Here is a 17,500-nt window from a genome sequence, read left to right as displayed (position 1 = left end):
GTTTGTATTTTCTGACCGTTATCAAAAAACAATATGTTCTACAAATATTCAATCTAAATGAGAAAATGAAAGGGCCCGAAATGAAAAAAGATAATCGATTTTAGTTACGGTCAACTACACAAAAACTGGACAATGCCCAAACTAACAACGTTACGTTTTACTACTTCTTACATAAGTTCCAAGCTTGCAAACAAACCTCAACGTCTGTAATGTATCCACACAAACACAACCAAGCTATTTCTGTTCTAGAATTACAAGTATTTAAAAACACTGAAAGAAACCGTTTGGAAAAAATAACTTTCTCTAAAAAGATAGAATCACATGGGTTGGGACAGAAGTACTCATGGTCAAAATAATGAACACAACAGGCATCTCCACTGGCAGCGATAAAGACACGGTTGGCATAAATAAACGAACATCTATCTATAGCCGCGTGTGTTCTGTATTCATCCAAGGTTGGCGGCACAAATAGCCAGCAGGCCGAGCAATGTATACACAATCCCTGACGAAAACACGTCAGGGACAACATGCCCGGAGCGTCCAGCGGGAAACACTCGCAAAAACACACGCACGCATGCACGCACAGACGCGTGGAACTTACAAACACTCAGACTCACGCGATCAACAAACTCGACCTCCAGGGGACTATTCTCACGCCAGGGCCAACCGCCGAGGTATGTCCCGAGGTCGCTATGCGATAAAATAGAGTCAACGTAACCAAGATGGCGTTTTCCTGGGGGAGACGACGAGAAGGAATCAGGGGGAGGCGAGAGACCCCTTCCCTCCCCCCATTAGGAGGTAAGTCTACTCAGCCAGGACGGCTCCCTCCCGCGCGCCGATGGCAGCCACACTGGGTAAACTTAAATTTCAGAAGAGATCGCGTTTCGCAGCGAGTGAGCCGAGGGGGACATATTTGATGCAAGTGACTCTCGGCTATTCCAGCGTGCCCTTGATACCCAGATTACGCCAAGCTCTATCACAATCTCGGGAACTGGCACTTTCACTCGATTGTCAGGTCCCGAATGCCACATGGCACGGGGGCAAAAGTGCCGCGTCACAGGAACGCACCCTTCTACAACTATCTATATTTACTTCCATTCCCTTAGCGGGTCCCTGCCCAAGCTACAAACCCGTGTCCACCATGACCATCTAACATGTTTCTCTCCCTTCGGACACTGTAAATAATCCTAAGGTACGTCAAACGAAAAGTCGAGGGGGCAACCACAGGTGTGTCGTGAGCTGCCCTAATCAACGTGCAATAAATCGAGAATGAGAACACACAGACAGCCAAGTGAGAAGACACGGAGTCATAAAATGAATTGGCCATTATCATACAGAGCACTAGTACTTTTGTATCTTGAATGCTGTTACCGCGATGAAGCGACGTCACTTTATAAGCCATAAAATACCACTGAAATTATTATGAGAGTATCCAGTCCATTGCCAAATGAAGAGAGTTGCCGAGTTGCTAGTACTACGAACGAAGACTTTCGGAGCTCACACTGAGAAACCTCGAGATAATCGCTTCATACCAGAGTGAGGCATGCACGGGAGCGTTCTCTACCTAACAGTATGCAGCAGCAAGGAAAGAAGCGCGCTCAACAAACAAGCACCTGAACGAAGTAACCGACAGAAAAATGCATGCCCACTCACCCTTCTGGAGGCACCCATTAAGTATCTCACAAAATGCCGGAAAGAAGTCGAGATAACGGCACTGTCCCGTTTCCAAGCACGCAACAACCACAGCAGATAGTGCCTCTTCGAAGTAGACATGCCAGTCCTCCCTCCGCGATCTGCAAGCACCTCCGACGAAGCACTTATAAAGCGGTGCCGAGACGGACCACGCTAAGGGCGTCGCTCACGAACATCATCCCGACGGAGACCTCGGTGACGCGACCCTGCGACGCCGTGAGATGGGGAGTGCATGGGACTCGCGCGACAACTGCTCAGTCCCATTACATGCATGGCATCCCGCCGATGCTTTATTGCTCTGGCATCCCAGGCCTGAGCGACCTTCTGCGGTGATCACGCACGCCACGGCAGACTCGAGCCAATTACGACGCCGTGGAGTCACGCAGACACCACGCGGCAGCGAAGATCGAACATCACTCCGTGCTCACGACGCGACAAACGAAACAAAAGCATAAAAAATAAAATAAGAACAGAGAGACAGAGAGAACAACTATAAAACTAATACCCCTGCCATCGCTACGAGGCGCGAGGCCCTCGAATGGAGCCTGATGGCGCTGATGAGCAATCAATGCGATCAATTATCAATCAAACGAGATCAACCGAGCGGGCGCGACAAAGCGACCCAGATAATCATGCAGGCCCGGAGACTTCACCCAAATCCTAGGACAGATCCTATAAGATCCCTCCTCTTCACCTTCTTCTTCATTCTTACTTCCCTCCCTCTTCTTCACCTTCTTCATTCTTACTTCCCTCCCTCCTCTTCACCTTCTTCTCTATCCTAATACACATTTATCTCCCCATATCATCCAAACCTTTTTTTTTATTTTTTACCTTGCCTCTACTCATGCTCAATTCCCCTTGCTATGTTAGACAAAGTCAATGCAAAGAATAATCAACCTCAACATACAACTGATTCTCACTACAATTATAACAATTAAAAATTACCAAGATAATGGTAAACCGAATAATGACGTTCAGAATAACAATAGATATTAAGCAAAATGAAGGCAAAGGCCTTTGGTGACTCCCATTGCAAGAGTAACGAAGGCAACCTCATGGAGCCTCCTACCATATGAACGAAAGGAAATCCTACCACAAAACAACACCAGTATCCCACCACCAAAAAATAAAAGTAAGTAAATGAATAGCTAAAAATCCCAGAGAAAACAGCAAGAGCAAAATATTTAGGGACTTACCAGCGACTTGGTCTCCTGCGTGGCGGGCGGTGGGGCCTCGATCTGGCGGGCGGCAGCCGGGGACGCGGGCGAGGGCGGGGAAGCGATGCCGTCCTGCAGCGGGAGACAAGATGTATGCACAAAGTTAGATTCCTTGGTCAGGACGCTCAGGGACACGCACAAGTTCATGCGCGCATGCATTCATCTCTCCACATGTGTACACTATCGGACAATCTGACATATATTGGCACACGTTTGATATACCATATCTCTGTCTGTTTACCCGCATCTCTCTCTCTCTCTCTCTCTCTCTCTCTCTCTCTCTCTCTCTCTCTCTCTCTCTCTCTCTCTCTCTCTCTCTCTCTCTCTCTTCATCTTTCTATCTATATTCATCTATATCTACCTCTATCTCTGTCTCTATCTACCTCTCTCTCTTCCAATAAACCCTTCTACACGACTAGATTCACTAATAACGACTGTCTGACCTTTTTCCCCTAACATAATACAACTACCTATTCGTGCAGTCACTGCCTCTCTCATTCTAAGCAAAACCACGAATGTTGCAACCAAGGCCTGCAGTCGTCTTGATGATTAGTACTCTCGTGCAATGCTCTCTCTCTCTCTCTCTCTCTCTCTCTCTCTCTCTCTCTCTCTCTCTCTCTCTCTCTCTCTCTCTCTCTCTCTCTCTCTCTCTCTCTCTCCATGCAAACTACAATATCATGAGACACAGTCTGAATGTGCTTGTATCTAGTCTATCAACCTAACCTGACGCATTTACTTTTATTACCTACATATGCCCTCCTTTTACACACCACATAATGTATTTTGTCTGACACATAACTGAAATGTCCCATATGTTGATCTACTGTAACACTCAACTAAAACTTCGGTACTTCTACCTTCTAACGCCACTTTGCTACGCTACTATGGCCTGTCATACCTTTTGTATCTTTCTACCACGCTGTCTTCACCACGCATCTCTCTACTACATTTCACATGCCTCTACACTACACAGTAACTAATAACAGTCTAAATTTACAATAAACGTTGAATAACAAATGGATTACACGTCATTGCAACACTAATAAGTATCTTAATTCCTACGTAACAGAGACATACATAGTACAATAATTCTGCTCACACTCGCCTCTCTTCTCTCACTATTCTAACACAGCACTGCCTTCAAGACATACACTCACGAGCAAACAGGAAGAAGAGGAAAAAAAAGAGAGAAAAAAACACGGGTGTCATCAGGTAATAAAAAAAAATGTGTATTTGTAACCCCACACAAAACAAGAATGGGCAGCCACACCCTCCCCCGTACACCCTTGAGTAATAAAAGGGCGCCCGAAGACATCTGTACGGGGGGTAGGGGGAAGGGGGACCTTGAGGGAGAGAGAGAGGGGAGGGGGAGGTCATGCCTGGTGTCCTAAGAGAAAGATTGGACGAGCGAGCCAGTCGGAGTCCTGTCCTCAGTGACCGCAACAGCAACGAATGGCATTTCCTGGCCCCTACCTAACCCGTTGCCCAAACTAGCCTAGCCAAGTTTCTAGATTGAACGCCTCCCCCCCCCCCTCCTCTTTTCTGATCTACCGCTCCCACTGAGTCCGAGAACACATTTAGAAAAATACAACCGTCCAGTGGTACTCTGGACAAGGGGTAAAGAGAAAACAAAATTGACATGACTAAAGAAGAACATCCTTGTCACAGCATATCATATGGAATGCGCCTGGCATGGTTACCAGGATCTGTCACGAGCCTGGTGGACTATAGTGCCTTCCAGTATGGCACTCATGGTCCATTTGGCTGATTCTAAAACTCCACAAAGAGGCACTCAGTTTAGCATTACTTAGGCATTCTACAGTAAGATACCACTGGACACGGTCTACAAGAAAAACTTTGTTAGCTGGCTGTACCGTCAAAGTGGTACCTTTGGCACAATGTGCGGTTACACTTCAGCATAACTGGTATTAGGTACCTATACAGCATTTTCAACATACAACCCTGAACATCTACTTCAACTACCCTGTCCACAAGATACATTGTCAGCAGACATATCTAAAAGCAGTAAGACTCTACAGACATACAATCATAAAAATTGATAATTCGATTACACTGACTAATCAGAACACACACACATACAAAGACAAACATACACAAACACGCACACATACACTGCACAGATACACAACCTGTACACAGCACAGAGAAAACGGCCTTAACAGCTCCCCCGGCCCCCTTCCCGTTCTTCGTTCCTATCATCCTACCCTTCTTCTATCCTTCTCTCCCATCCTACTCCCATCCTCCCCCTCCTTTCGACAGGGACTCCAGGCTAGGCCGCGTCTAGAGAAAAAGCGTACCGCGAGGGGCAGATAGGATGTGTCTCCTACGGCTTTCAGAGACGTCACTAACACAGAAAATGGGGGGATGTCTGTTTTGCTGTACTTTTTCTTTCCTCGATGAATCAAAAGCATCTGGTGTTAACTGACGTCTCTGAAGCCCGTAGGAGACAAGGTCTGTCACCACACGCGGGAAAGTACATTCAAACACACCAAAAGAAAGAGAAAAAAAGGAGGAGCATAAAAAAGGAAAGGAAGAAAAAAGACGAAGACAAAGAGAAGAGCATGTGAAAGAACAACACCAAGAAGCGGTAGAGGTGGCAGCAGAAGCAGTAGCAGACGCCAAAGCGGAAGCACAGACGAGTGAGTGGCAGCAAAGTCCAAAAAGGGTAAAGGCCATCCGCGGAAGTAAAGCAGTAAGCAGCAGCGCACACGGCACCAACTCAGCAGGGGAAAACACCATCTACTTCTCTTCCTCTTCCTCCTTTTCCTCCCATTCCCATCTTTTCAGAAAAATATAATTCTCCTCATTTGTTTTTCCTTTGGTCATTTACCTTATACCCTCGATTTCCTTTCCATTGACAAAAAATATGAACACATACATAGAAAGGCACAATAAAAAAGATATATAAATGAGGCACAAACACTGTTCAATAATCCTCTTCTTGGAGGCCTCATTGAAGAGAAAGTCTGTATATATCAGTGAGTGTGCGTATGTGTATGTGTATACAAAAGTGTATGTGTATACAAAAGTGTATGTGTATGTGTATGTGTGTATATGTATATGTATGTGTATATGTATATGTATATGTATATGTATATGTATATGCATATGTATATGTATATCTGTGTGTGTGTGTGTGTGTGTGTGTGTGTGTGTGTGTGTGTGTGTGTGTGTGTGTGTGTGTGTGTGTGTGTGTGTGTGTGTGTGTGTGTGTGTGTGTACGTGTCTGTGTGTATGTACATATCCACACATATACATAACACACTCACACCGTAGAGTAGGTCCGAGGAATAAGTAAATGTGCGTCTGTATGTGGGTGATGTTCTCAATTTCTTTCCCCTTTCCATGCCTCCTCCTCTTCCTCCTCCTCTTCCCCTTTCTTCTTTCACTCTCCTACCTCATTCAGTAGGAAAAAAGAGAAGAAAAAGAGAAGAGAGAGAGAGAGAGAGAAAGAGAGAGAGAGAGAGAGAGAGAGAGAGAGAGAGAGAGAGAGAGAGAGAGAGAGAGAGAGAGAGAGAGAGAGAGAGAGAGAGAGAGAGAAAGAGAGGATAGAGGGATGATAGAGGGATGATAGAGAGAGGATAGATAGGATAGAGAGGATAGAGGAGAGAGAAGAGACAGAAGAGACAGAAGAGAGAGAAGAGAAAAGAGAGAGAGGAGAGAGAGGAGAAGAGAAGAGAAGTATGAAAGAGAGAATAAACTAGTGCTATAAGTCGTCTTGGTCGTATCAGGAGTTAGTTTCAGCAAGCCATCACACGTATTAGATATGAAAGGAAAAGACTGTCCGTTGCTTTTTGAAGTCGTACCTTAAAAAAGAGAAAACACTTCTTACAAACGTTGAAAAAAATGAAAGGAAGAGAGACAGAACGACATTCCCCCCCTAAAAGCTGCTGGGGGGAGCAGGGAAAAAATGAAAATACAACTACACTCATAGACAATCCTTTCCTTATTCTTTAGTAACGATTCCTCGAAATAAAGATAAATAAAATAATCTAAAAAAAAGACAACCAATGAGTCAGAAATAGCAAGCGCTCCGTCACGCTGGAGTGTAAAACTGGGCGGGATTGGTCAAGGCATGTTGTGACGTCATTAACACAGCGGCTCCGGCAACACAACATGAATCACATGCCAAATTAGGGAAGTCTACGTGATAATAAAAAATAGAGCAATAAAAAAGAGGTATTATCAAATCTTCTGTTAATTTTCTCAACATCATAAACCCGTTTCGAGTGTCATGGACGATATGAGTGATTATTCCCATCAGAAAATTAAAATGCTAATAACATTCTTTGAAAAAACAACAACTCGAGTACAGTCAACATCGAATACAAGAGACGCAAATGAAGAAAGATAAATAAAAGAAACATGTTGCATTCCCAAAACCGCTGTGCGAACGAACGTACAAGTCAGGGACAGCATAATCCGCTGACCCAAATAAACAAATCAATAAATAAAAGTACTTCAAGAAGTCAAGTCAACCAGCCAAAGAACTAAAGAAAAATAAAATAAAAAGAGGAATTGGGGGGGGGGGGGACGATAGTCACGCAGCAAAGAGAGAATCAATGGTTTATATTTACCGTCAAATCGTCTAAGGCCCCCAAAAAGTTCAGGATGTTCCAAAACTAAAAGAGAAAGAGAGAGAAAAAAAGAGTGGGTGATGAGTCGTTCCTTTTTTCTCTTTATTTTTCTTGTTACTTCTCTTTCTTTTCTTTTTTTTTCTTAATCTCTATTTTTTCATATTTAAATGTGTTGTCATTATGGGTATTATTTAAGCCACCGAGCGATATGGTGAGTCTACAAGTAACTTGGTGATCACATGGTTTAAGTGACGGCTTTTCTTTTCATTAACGATTCAAAGAGGACGTTGTTGGGGTGTGGGGATGGGGGGTGCGCAGATAATAGAATTTGTTTTATATACTCAACTCATTTTATTTATAACTTCATTCTCGAATAAGAAACCTGTACAGTATTTGTTCTTTTTCCTTCCTCAGTATGATAACGAGTACTTTCACCACCCCAGCCTATCCCCTGGAGTCCAACTTAAACCAACGTGACACCAGTGCTGCGTCCTGTGCTGTAATCTCTCTCGAGAATATAATCCTATAGCAGCGGTTCCCAACCTGCTGTCCTTGCATCCCTGAAGGTCTAGAAAAGGGTAGTATTGGAGGGCCGTTGGTTAAATTCGGAATTTCAAGTGGCGCCAGAGTAAAATGTATAATTACTTTACGTGTGGGCTGTTAAATGAGTAGTACTGCCATTTACAGTATGTAATCACATATTCAGTTGTGTTACTTCACGTTAAGTCTTTTAATTAAGCTAAGCAGCAAGGGAAATGAGTCTGTCGTTAGCCAATAAAATTGGCTTGTTTAATTAACAGGCCATTAAAAAAGAGTTCCGTAAAAAAAAATCAACCATAGCAAGTCCTTGGGTGGTGAAAAAGTTGGGAACCACTGCCCAGCTGCAGAGTTACTACAGAGTACACTGGGATCTGATGTAGAACTTGTGAATGCCTTAGGTCTTGAGACTAGCTAACTTATTTTTACGTCTAAATTTACAAAGGGATGGGTCAACCTTTTAAATACCGTATTCAAGCCCCACACACAATAACTCACTCACTCACTAGCGCTCACATACACACACACACACACACACACACACACACACACACACACACACACACACACACACACACACACACACACACTCTCTCTCTCTCTCTCTCTCTCTCTCTCTCTCTCTCTCTCTCTCTCTCTCTCTCTCTCTCTCTCTCTCTTCTATCCTCTTCTAGGCCGGAACCTCACTCCACCCTCATTCCGCCTAGCACAACCTACAATCTCGCTCTCGTCTCAGGGTGCTCCTCTCTCCCCTCCCCTCCCCCCAAAGTCGCGTGAGTCATAAGGTTCCTGTAATAAAGCTGCAAAAAAAGGTGTTAGCTTGAGCACGCTAGCATGTGGTGAAGGGAAGGGGAAGGGGAAGGGGAAGGGGAAGGGGAAGGGGAACGGGAAGATGAAGGGGGAGGATAAGGATAAGGATAAGGAGAGGCAGTAGGAGTGGAGGGAGATGTGGAGAGGGAGGCGGGGAAAGGAGAGGGGGGGGGGGCAATATTGAATTGTTATGCTGTAGTAATCTGTCGTCAGAGGAATGAATGAATGAATAAATAAATAAATAAATTGATAAAATAAAATCTTAGTCAAGAAAAGAAATGAAAAAAGTAATGTCGTGATTAGATGTCGAACTGGGTTAATAACCATCATTGTTATCAACAATATTATTATTATTATTATTATTATTATTATTATTATACACATTGCAGTCATTGTTATTATTATTATCATCATCATTATCATTAATCATTATTAATCATTATCAACAATATCATTACCATCCTTATCAATATTAATACCATTCCTTCTGGATAACGCCTACGTCAATGCTAAACCAAGCAGCAACATAATGGTGAGCTTTCAGACTTACTTCTATACAAGCCTGCAAAAAGACCTTTTACAAACTGGGATCTAATTGGCTCATTTCGCTTGCTGTGAGAGAGGGAAGGAGGGGTAGCGAATGAGGTGCGTGTGTCTTTGTAAATGTGTCTCTGGGAGGGAGGGAAGGAGGGAGAGAGGGAGAAGGGGGGAGGGGAGGGGAGGGGAGGGGGAGGGAGAGAGAAAGAGAGACAGAGGGAGGGAAGGAGGGAGAAAGAGAGAGAGAGAGGGTGAGGGAGTGGGAGAGGGAGGGAGAGGGAGAGAGAGAGGGAGAAAGAAAGAGAGAGAGAGGGAAGGAGGGAGAAAGAGAAAGAGAAAGAGAGAGAGAGAGAGAGAGAGAGAGAGAGAGAGAGAGAGAGAGAGAGAGAGAGAGAGAGAGAGAGAGAGAGAGAGAGAGAGAGAGAGAGAGGGAGGGAGGGAGGAGAGGGAGAGAGGGAGGAGGGGAGGAGAGAGAGAGAGAGAGAGAGAGAGAGAGAGAGAGAGAGAGAGAGAGAGAGAGAGAGAGAGAGAGAGAGAGAGAGAGAGAGAGAGAGGAAACACGGAGAGAAACGAAACAGAAAATGAGAATAGAGCGAAAGGAATAGAGATGAAAGACAGAGGCAAACATGAGAGAGAAGAAGCAAGAAAGACAAGGACAAAAGAGACCAAAGGATATAGCGACGGAAGGAAAGAGATAGGACCCTCAGATCCACTCCCAATAAGGATTACAATAATTATGTAAATATGCCACGAAGGAAGGCCCCCTCCCTGATTTATCGCCGATGACTCCTGCAACAAGTAATAGCCAATCATAAACCAGGCTTATCAAAACAAGCTTCCCCATTGGTCCAGCGCCAGAGCCAATCAGAACCCAATTAACGGCCGAAAAAAAAACGTTACGGATAAGGTATGAAAAAAAAATCATTTAATGAACTACAACGTTCCTGTGAGCATGAAACAAAAATCACACCAAGAACAACAACAAAAAAACATAAATGATAAAATAAAATACAGATATTTTCCCCCCATGCAATCAGTGAGTAATGTTACACCAATATGTAGAAATGGGATACCAAGATGGACACGGTAAATCTAATAAAAGTCTGGATCGTTTTAACACACAACAGACAGTCAGACATCCTGCTTGGTTCAACCTCGCAGGGACATCGTTGGTAGGAACAGCTGTTTTTTATTTTGTCATTTTTACTCTCGCCTTTCTTTCTTTCTTTCTTTCTTTTCTTCTTGTCTTTTTTCTTGTCTCATTCGGCAGGGCGTCCAGGTATACAATGCAGGGGATCTTGGCGTCTATCGACGGGTGTTAGGGAACATGTATGTGTGTATATATGTATGTGCGTATGTATGTATGTATGTATGTATGCATGTATGTATCTATGTACGCATGCACGCGTGTGCGTGTGTGAGTGAGACAAAGAATGAGTGTACATATGCGTTTGTATGTGTGCGTGCGTTATTTGAATACGCAAGTTGGTGTGTCTGTGTGCATGTAAACTCGTATGGAGTGCAAGTAATGAATGCAAGTGTCCATACACATGTGCATTTGTGTGCACATATACATACTTGTATGCATCAATGAGTGTATAAAAATTACAAAAATCAATAGAATTAATCAAAATACTATAAAATAATAACATAAAATACGTAGACCTAATATAGCATGCATGAAATGTACTTTCAAAACTGAAAATCATATGAAGACATAAACCCATATCAATGTCTGTATTTCACTCCACTGCATTATCATACTACTACATTAATGTCCTGCACTATCCCAAAGTGTTAATATAGTACCAAAGTCGTAAAATCTATAAACCAGTATACATATAAATACACACATACGCATATACCTGTGTGTGTGTGTGTGTGTATGTGTGTGTGTGTGTGTGTGTGTGTGTGTGTGTGTGTGTGTGTGTGTGTGTGTGTGTGTGTGTGTGTGTGTGTGTGTGTGTGTGTGTGTGTGTGTGTGTGTGTGTGTGTGTGTGTGCGTTCATCAAAAGAATCAAGAGAGACAGATAGATATACAGTATGAATGTATGCACGTCTGGAACATTATATCGTACGAGTAAAAAAAAAGTGGAGGCACATGACACTGGCACTCATCTATTAGTGCCCTTAACGCGAGGGAAGCAAGAGGGTAGGAGAAGATTGCGTGACAGATAAAGGTGAGATACCTATAGCAAGAATATGGGACGGCCAAGAAGGGGGTAAGGTTTAGCATTGGGGAGGGGTGAAGAGGGAAGGATAGGGAGGGAGGGAGGGAGGGGGAGCTATTCTCACAGCAAAGCACAAGAGAGAGAGAGAGAGAGAGAGAGAGAGAGAGAGAGAGAGAGAGAGAGAGAGAGAGAGAGAGAGAGAGAGAGAGAGAGAGAGAGAGAGAGAGAGGAGGAGAGGGAGAGGGAGAGAGAGAGAGAGAGAGGAAGGGAGAGAGAGAGAGAGAGAGAGAGGAAGGGAGAGAGAGAGAGAGAGAGAGAGAGAGGAAGGGAGAGAGAGAGAGAGAGAGAGAGAGAGAGAGAGAGAGAGAGAGAGAGAGAGAGGGAGGGAGAGAGAGAGAGAGAGAGAGAGAGAGGGGGGGGAGCTATCCTCACAGCAAAGCACAAGAGCCAATACCCGCACCGAGACCCAATAAGGAAAACCAAAACATTCGCGCCGATTGGGTGAACCTCTCATGACGTCATCAACCTTATAAACCACCTGACACGAACCACCTGACATAACAGAATCAGCTGATCGCTCTCTGACGCATAAAGCTTCGCCGACTGGCCTCACCTACCACACCTGTGATAAGAACAGACAGAACATACATCTCTCTAGCACACTTGGACCCCCCCCCCCCTTAAAAAAAGAGAAAAGCTACAATGCATGTCCAACTGACCCACATACGTCATAGGGAAAAAATGTTTGAAAAAAAAGACACACATAACGAAAGAAGGAAATAAAACAAACGGGTCTTAAACACTTGCAATACTTATCACCCCAAACACCTGTTTATCAAAAAATCGTCAAAACATTTTCTTACACACTTGTGCATGGCACACTGGGTCACGTGACCGTCCGCCATTGCCGTTCTCATGGCGCACCTGTCATGCAATACGAAGCTCGTCACATGACACAGATCCTCCAGTTAATGATGTTGAATGTGGAAATTTCTCGGCACAATAGAAAGGAATTACGGGGTTTGTGTGTGTTTGTATATGTGTGTGTGTGTGTGTGTGTGTGTGTGTGTGTGTGTGTGTGTGTGTGTGTGTGTGTGTGTGTGTGTGTGTGTGTGTGTGTGTGTGTGTGTGTGTGTGTGTGTATGTGTGTGTGTATGTGTGTATGTGTGTATGTATCTATGTATGTATGTATGTATGTATGTATGTATGTATGTATGTATGTATGTATGTATGTATGTATGTATGTATGTATGTATGTAAGTATGTGTGTGTGTGTGTATGTGTGTGTGTGTGTGTGTGTGTGTGTGTGTGTGTGTGTGTGTGTGTGTGTGTGTGTGTGTGTGTGTGTGTGTGTGTGTGTGTGTGTGCGCGCGCTCGTATGTATGTATGTGTATGTGCGTCAGTCTCTTTGACCCTTTCCCTCGGTCTCCCTCCATCTCTATCCATCAACGCGTCCTCCTCGACCAGACTAAATTAAGGTTCAAGTAGCGCCCCTTCTTGGGACCCGTCACTCAAAGAGGTAAATACTTCGATACCAGCCTCCTAACCCCCTCCTCCTTCCTCAACCCCCCTTCTCCCAACACCCCCTCAGGTACTACAAGTACGAGGCATCTCAAGTGAAAGATCCATCCCCCGACGTCTTAGAAGGAAGGAAGTGGGAAAGGAGGGCAGAAGAAGTGACATGATATGACATGACGTGACGTGACGTGACGAGAGAGAGAGAGAGATGACATGCCTCAAATTAACGTCATGGTGCGACGTTCTCATGGCGAGTTACGAGCACCGTCTCCTGCTTCACAAAATCAGCATTATCTTATATATTTATTTTCTTGTGAGCATCAAAGCAACTGGCTATTATTAGTTCCTTATGCAACAGGTTATCTGCTACATCTTATCATAATTTTACTTTACAAAGGATTGAATAAAAATCAGGAAAAACTCGGGGAAAAGAGGGTCACAGACTGCCCAGGGAACAGAATAGGTAATTTCCGCATTTCTCCTCCGAGCCATGTTTAACGATGACCGACGAGCAGGCCTCCTCCTCGCCGCCGCCGTGCGTCGGGAGTGCCAATGGCCGGAAGGCGATATCGCCGAGATCGGCTCGCTCCCAACTTCGTTATTTCGACGCGAATCGATGAGGCGAGGGGGCGCCGCGGGTCCTTAAGTAAAGCGGTAGGAAAAGAAAGGTGCCCCTTGCCGAGAACCGAAATCCTCCTCTCGACGGCGGTCGAAATAGGGCAAAGGCCCTAGTGAATCCCGGGCAAAGAGGGTAAATGTATGGTGGCGGGGCGGGATGGAGGCTTGAAGGAGGCAGACCGTCAGAGAGCCACTTTTAGCGCTGGCACCCGCCCAGGCACGACCTCCGTCCATCCTGGCACTCTCTCGGGGCCTTTTCTGTCACCGTTATCACTACATGCATGGCCCTCTACCTGCTTCCCTACCTGGCACCCGTAGCGCCACGTCCTACGCGCCCCGACGCCGCCACAGCCAGGACGTCGGGCCCTCCTACGCCAAGCCGCTCGCTCGGTTGCTCCTTACCACTCCTTCACTGCCTCAACCCGCTAAGTCTACTACTACTACTACTACTACATCTTCCTCAAGCGACAGATAATTCGATTGTCGTCCCGTCTAGTCTCTCGTTCCTTCCCTTCCCCGCCCACACTGCATCAGTTTCTCACAGACTCTCACTCTTCACTCTTATTTTGTCTCACTTTCCCTCTCTCCTGCTCCACCCACTCTCTCTCTCTCTCTCCTGCCACGATCACGACACAAACAGTTCCTCGGTAACCGACGACATGGCTCAACAACCCTTCCTTTATCCTGATCGCCGTCCCTTATTCTTTATTCAGATTTGACAATATGACCATTATCTTAAAAGTCAGTATCACCTTTATTCTTAGTTTTCAGTTCGTTATATCCTTTGAAGATTAGAGTAGAGAAACAAGACGAGCAATGGACGAAAAGTAAAAATAAGAAACATGACAGGAATGCACAAAACAACGCAAAACATAACGAAAAACGAATAAGACATCACAGAAAAATAAAACCAAGTGAAACAACAGAAAATAAACAAAGGGAAATTACGTTATAAGTACAAATTTGGAATGTTTTTTCTTTTTTTTTTCTTTTTAACAAGAGCAGGGATATCAATATCACAATATAATACCATATCGTGAAAATACATTTCAAATCTATCACTCCTAACGTGGGTTGGTATTGGTGGAGGCGTATCGTCATTTTTCACCCAAGGAAAATGAAAGTACAAGTGAACATAACAGAGACACTGTTCTCTTGCCAGACTCAGATACACGGTTACCACTTGAGGGCCGTGTGTGTGTGCGGAACATAAAAGGAAATGGCTATAGTTAAGTAACTAGACCGTGCGAGGCATAACATTGGCGAGGAAATGCCACACACAGGATTAATTGGTGCAGATTAGTAAAGGCTGGTTTAGGGCTGGTATACTTGCCATGCATCGGTACCAGCCTATACCAGTCCCCTGCATAAACCCTTCGAGTTTACACCCATGTTATATATACACCAGGTATTTCCTCGTATAGACGCGCGGCAAATTCTACACGTTCCATTCATCCAAACTCTCACTCTCCTACCCCATTCCTTAAGAGGAAAGACAGGAAAAAGATGAGAGAGGGAAAAAGATGAGAGAGGGAGAGAGGGAGAGAGGGAGAGAGGGAGAGAGGGAGAGAGGGAGAGAGAGAGAGAGAGAGAGAGAGAGAGAGAGAGAGAGAGAGAGAGAGAGAGAGAGAGAGAGAGAGAGAGAGAGAGAGAGAGAGAGAGAGAGAGAGAGAGAGAGAGAGAGAGAGAGAGAGAGAGAGAGAGAGCATACTCAATCTCATCGCTTCCCCAACCTTCACCCCAAAATCATCCCCCTACCCCACCCCTACCCCTAAAGAATACAAACAAAACCACAATCACCATAAGAAAACACATTATAGCCCCCTAAATCTCTCCTCGCATCCCTCTATCTACTTCAACGAGCTACCTTCCTCCCCCCTCTCTACTCCCCTCCTCTCCTCCGCCGCACGATTGTATATTTACATAAATTCTGGTGAAATATACAGCCTACGCAAGGCTCGCCGACATTCTACTGCTGCCGACTTCAAAGGCGGCCTTTACGAGAAGCAGGTCCGAGAGATTTAAAAAAAGAAAACGAAAAAGAAAAGGAAGAACAAAATAAATCTGACAAGGTTCAGTGAACCGCTTCGTGTATATGTTCTTACAAGTGGGGATGGAGGGGGAGAACGGAAGTGGGATGAGGAAGGGAAAGGGGAGAGGGAGAAGGAGAAGAGGGAGAGGGGAGGGTGGAGGGGAGGAAGGGAGAAAGAGGATAGGGAGAGAGAGGGAGGGAGAGAAAGGGAGACAGGGATAGGGAAAGGGAAAGGGAAAGGGAGAGGGAGGGAGGGAGGGAGGGAGGGAGGGGAGAGGGAGGGAGAGAGAGAGAGAGAGAGAGAGAGAGAGAGAGAGAGAGAGAGAGAGAGAGAGAGAGGGAGGGAGGGAGGAGGGGAGGGAGGGAGGGAGAGGGAGAGGGAGAGAGAGAGAGAGAGAGAGAGAGAGAGAGAGAGAGAGAGAGAGAGAGAGAGAGAGAGAGAGAGAGAGAGAGAGAGAGAGAGAGAGAGAGAGAGAGAGAGAGAATGGATAAGTAGACCAAAGAGAAAGACACCCTGGCCCTTCCCCCCCCCCCCTTGCAAAAAAAGGCAAGAAAAATCGAGACACCAGCTTTCACAACCATGCGCACACCGCCATTCGTAGACGGCGAACCCGATCAACAAAGGTCTGGCACTCAGGGCCGGAGACCACACAGCGGCGATGCCAAGACAGCGCTAGGGTGGCCGAAAGCGTCGTTTGGGAGCGCCATGAGGTGACAACGCTCGCGCACGACACCATTACGGAGAGGCCGCAAATGCCGGAGAAGTGAATGAAAAAGACAAATCGACTGTCTGTGCGTATGTCTGTATCTGCCTATTTATATAGGTCTCTTTCTCTCCCTCGTTCTCTGGCTCTTCTCTCTCCACATCTTTAATTTCCCTCTCCTTATGACCAACTCCCGATCTATTCCTTCCTGCCTTCCCTTTCCCGCTCGCTCCCACTGCCATTCCCTAACTCTGATGTTCTCCTTCCCCTTCTGACCCCTGCCCTTATTTTCCTCCCTCCCTCTTTTCTGAAGAGGGGCATCTACTTCCAAAGTTATCGACCGTACCAAAAGTACCTCGTACATACCAGAGATGCCAAACTGCCCAAGTGCCCCAAGCTACCGGACGCCGCGGCGATGGCACCGAGATCGAGGCTTCCGGGAGATGCCGCGGTTGCTAGTTGTTATTGTTATTGCAAATGTTGCTGCTGTTTTTGTCGTTGTTGAGTACGCATAGTGCCTTGGACAGTGCCAGCTTCGCGATGGTATCGTGGCGACAGACAGACCGGCGGGCGACGGGCGCGTTAAATATACCGGCAATGATAGATGGAAAGAGATGGCACGGCAGCAATGAGACATCAGTCACGCTGACGGAGTGACAAGCATGCAGTTGAACAGGGGGAGAGGGAGGGAGGAGACGCGGGGAGGGGTAGGGAAGTAGGAGGGAAAGGGTAGGGGCAGGTGGACGGGGTAGGATGTGAGGAGAGGGGAGGGTATGGGGAGGGGGAGAGTGGGCACAAATGAAACATACGGCAACAACAGTCGGGAGACTCGAAGGACCCAGAGTGGCAGAGGAAGCAGTGCCAATGCACTCTGCGAAGTGCCAGTGAGCGCCCACAAACATACACAGCGCTGCCCCCAAACTGCAAAATGTGGGCGTCTCTGCACCTGATGTGCGTCCCAGCAAAGAATCAGGGAAGTCAGAGAGAGAGAGAGAGAGAGAGAGAGAGAGAGAGAGAGAGAGAGAGAGAGAGAGAGAGAGAGAGAGAGAGAGAGAGAGAGAGAGAG

At 45.7% G+C, this 17,500-nt stretch overlaps 1 protein-coding gene across 12 annotated transcripts in view; it reads right to left on the bottom strand.

Moving 5' to 3' along the window:
• Positions 1-17,500, bottom strand: part of LOC122267473 (uncharacterized) — a 109,550-nt gene that overhangs the window by 80,341 nt on the left and 11,709 nt on the right. For 8 of the 12 annotated variants that reach the window (XR_015191189.1, XR_015191188.1, XR_015191191.1 and 5 more), the window contains exons 2-3: positions 7,508-7,552; positions 2,889-2,981 (exon numbers count right to left, since the gene is read on the bottom strand). Coding sequence is in view for 7 of the 12 variants with exons in the window: in XM_043037557.2 (XP_042893491.2) it covers positions 2,889-2,981; positions 7,508-7,552 (138 nt within the window). In the remaining 5 variants the exon portion in view is untranslated. The remainder of the gene's footprint in view (positions 1-2,888; positions 2,982-7,507; positions 7,553-17,500) is intronic. The other 4 variants (XR_015191190.1, XM_043037559.2, XM_086538789.1 and 1 more) reach the window with 1 other exon arrangement.

The sequence above is a fragment of the Penaeus japonicus genome, unplaced genomic scaffold (assembly GCF_977035675.1).
Source record: "Penaeus japonicus unplaced genomic scaffold, GWHDUDI00000001_assembly GWHDUDI00000008, whole genome shotgun sequence".
NCBI lineage: Eukaryota > Metazoa > Arthropoda > Malacostraca > Decapoda > Penaeidae > Penaeus > Penaeus japonicus.
Note: the sequence above shows the minus strand (reverse complement) of the source record. Positions and strands in the feature narration are given on the sequence as shown.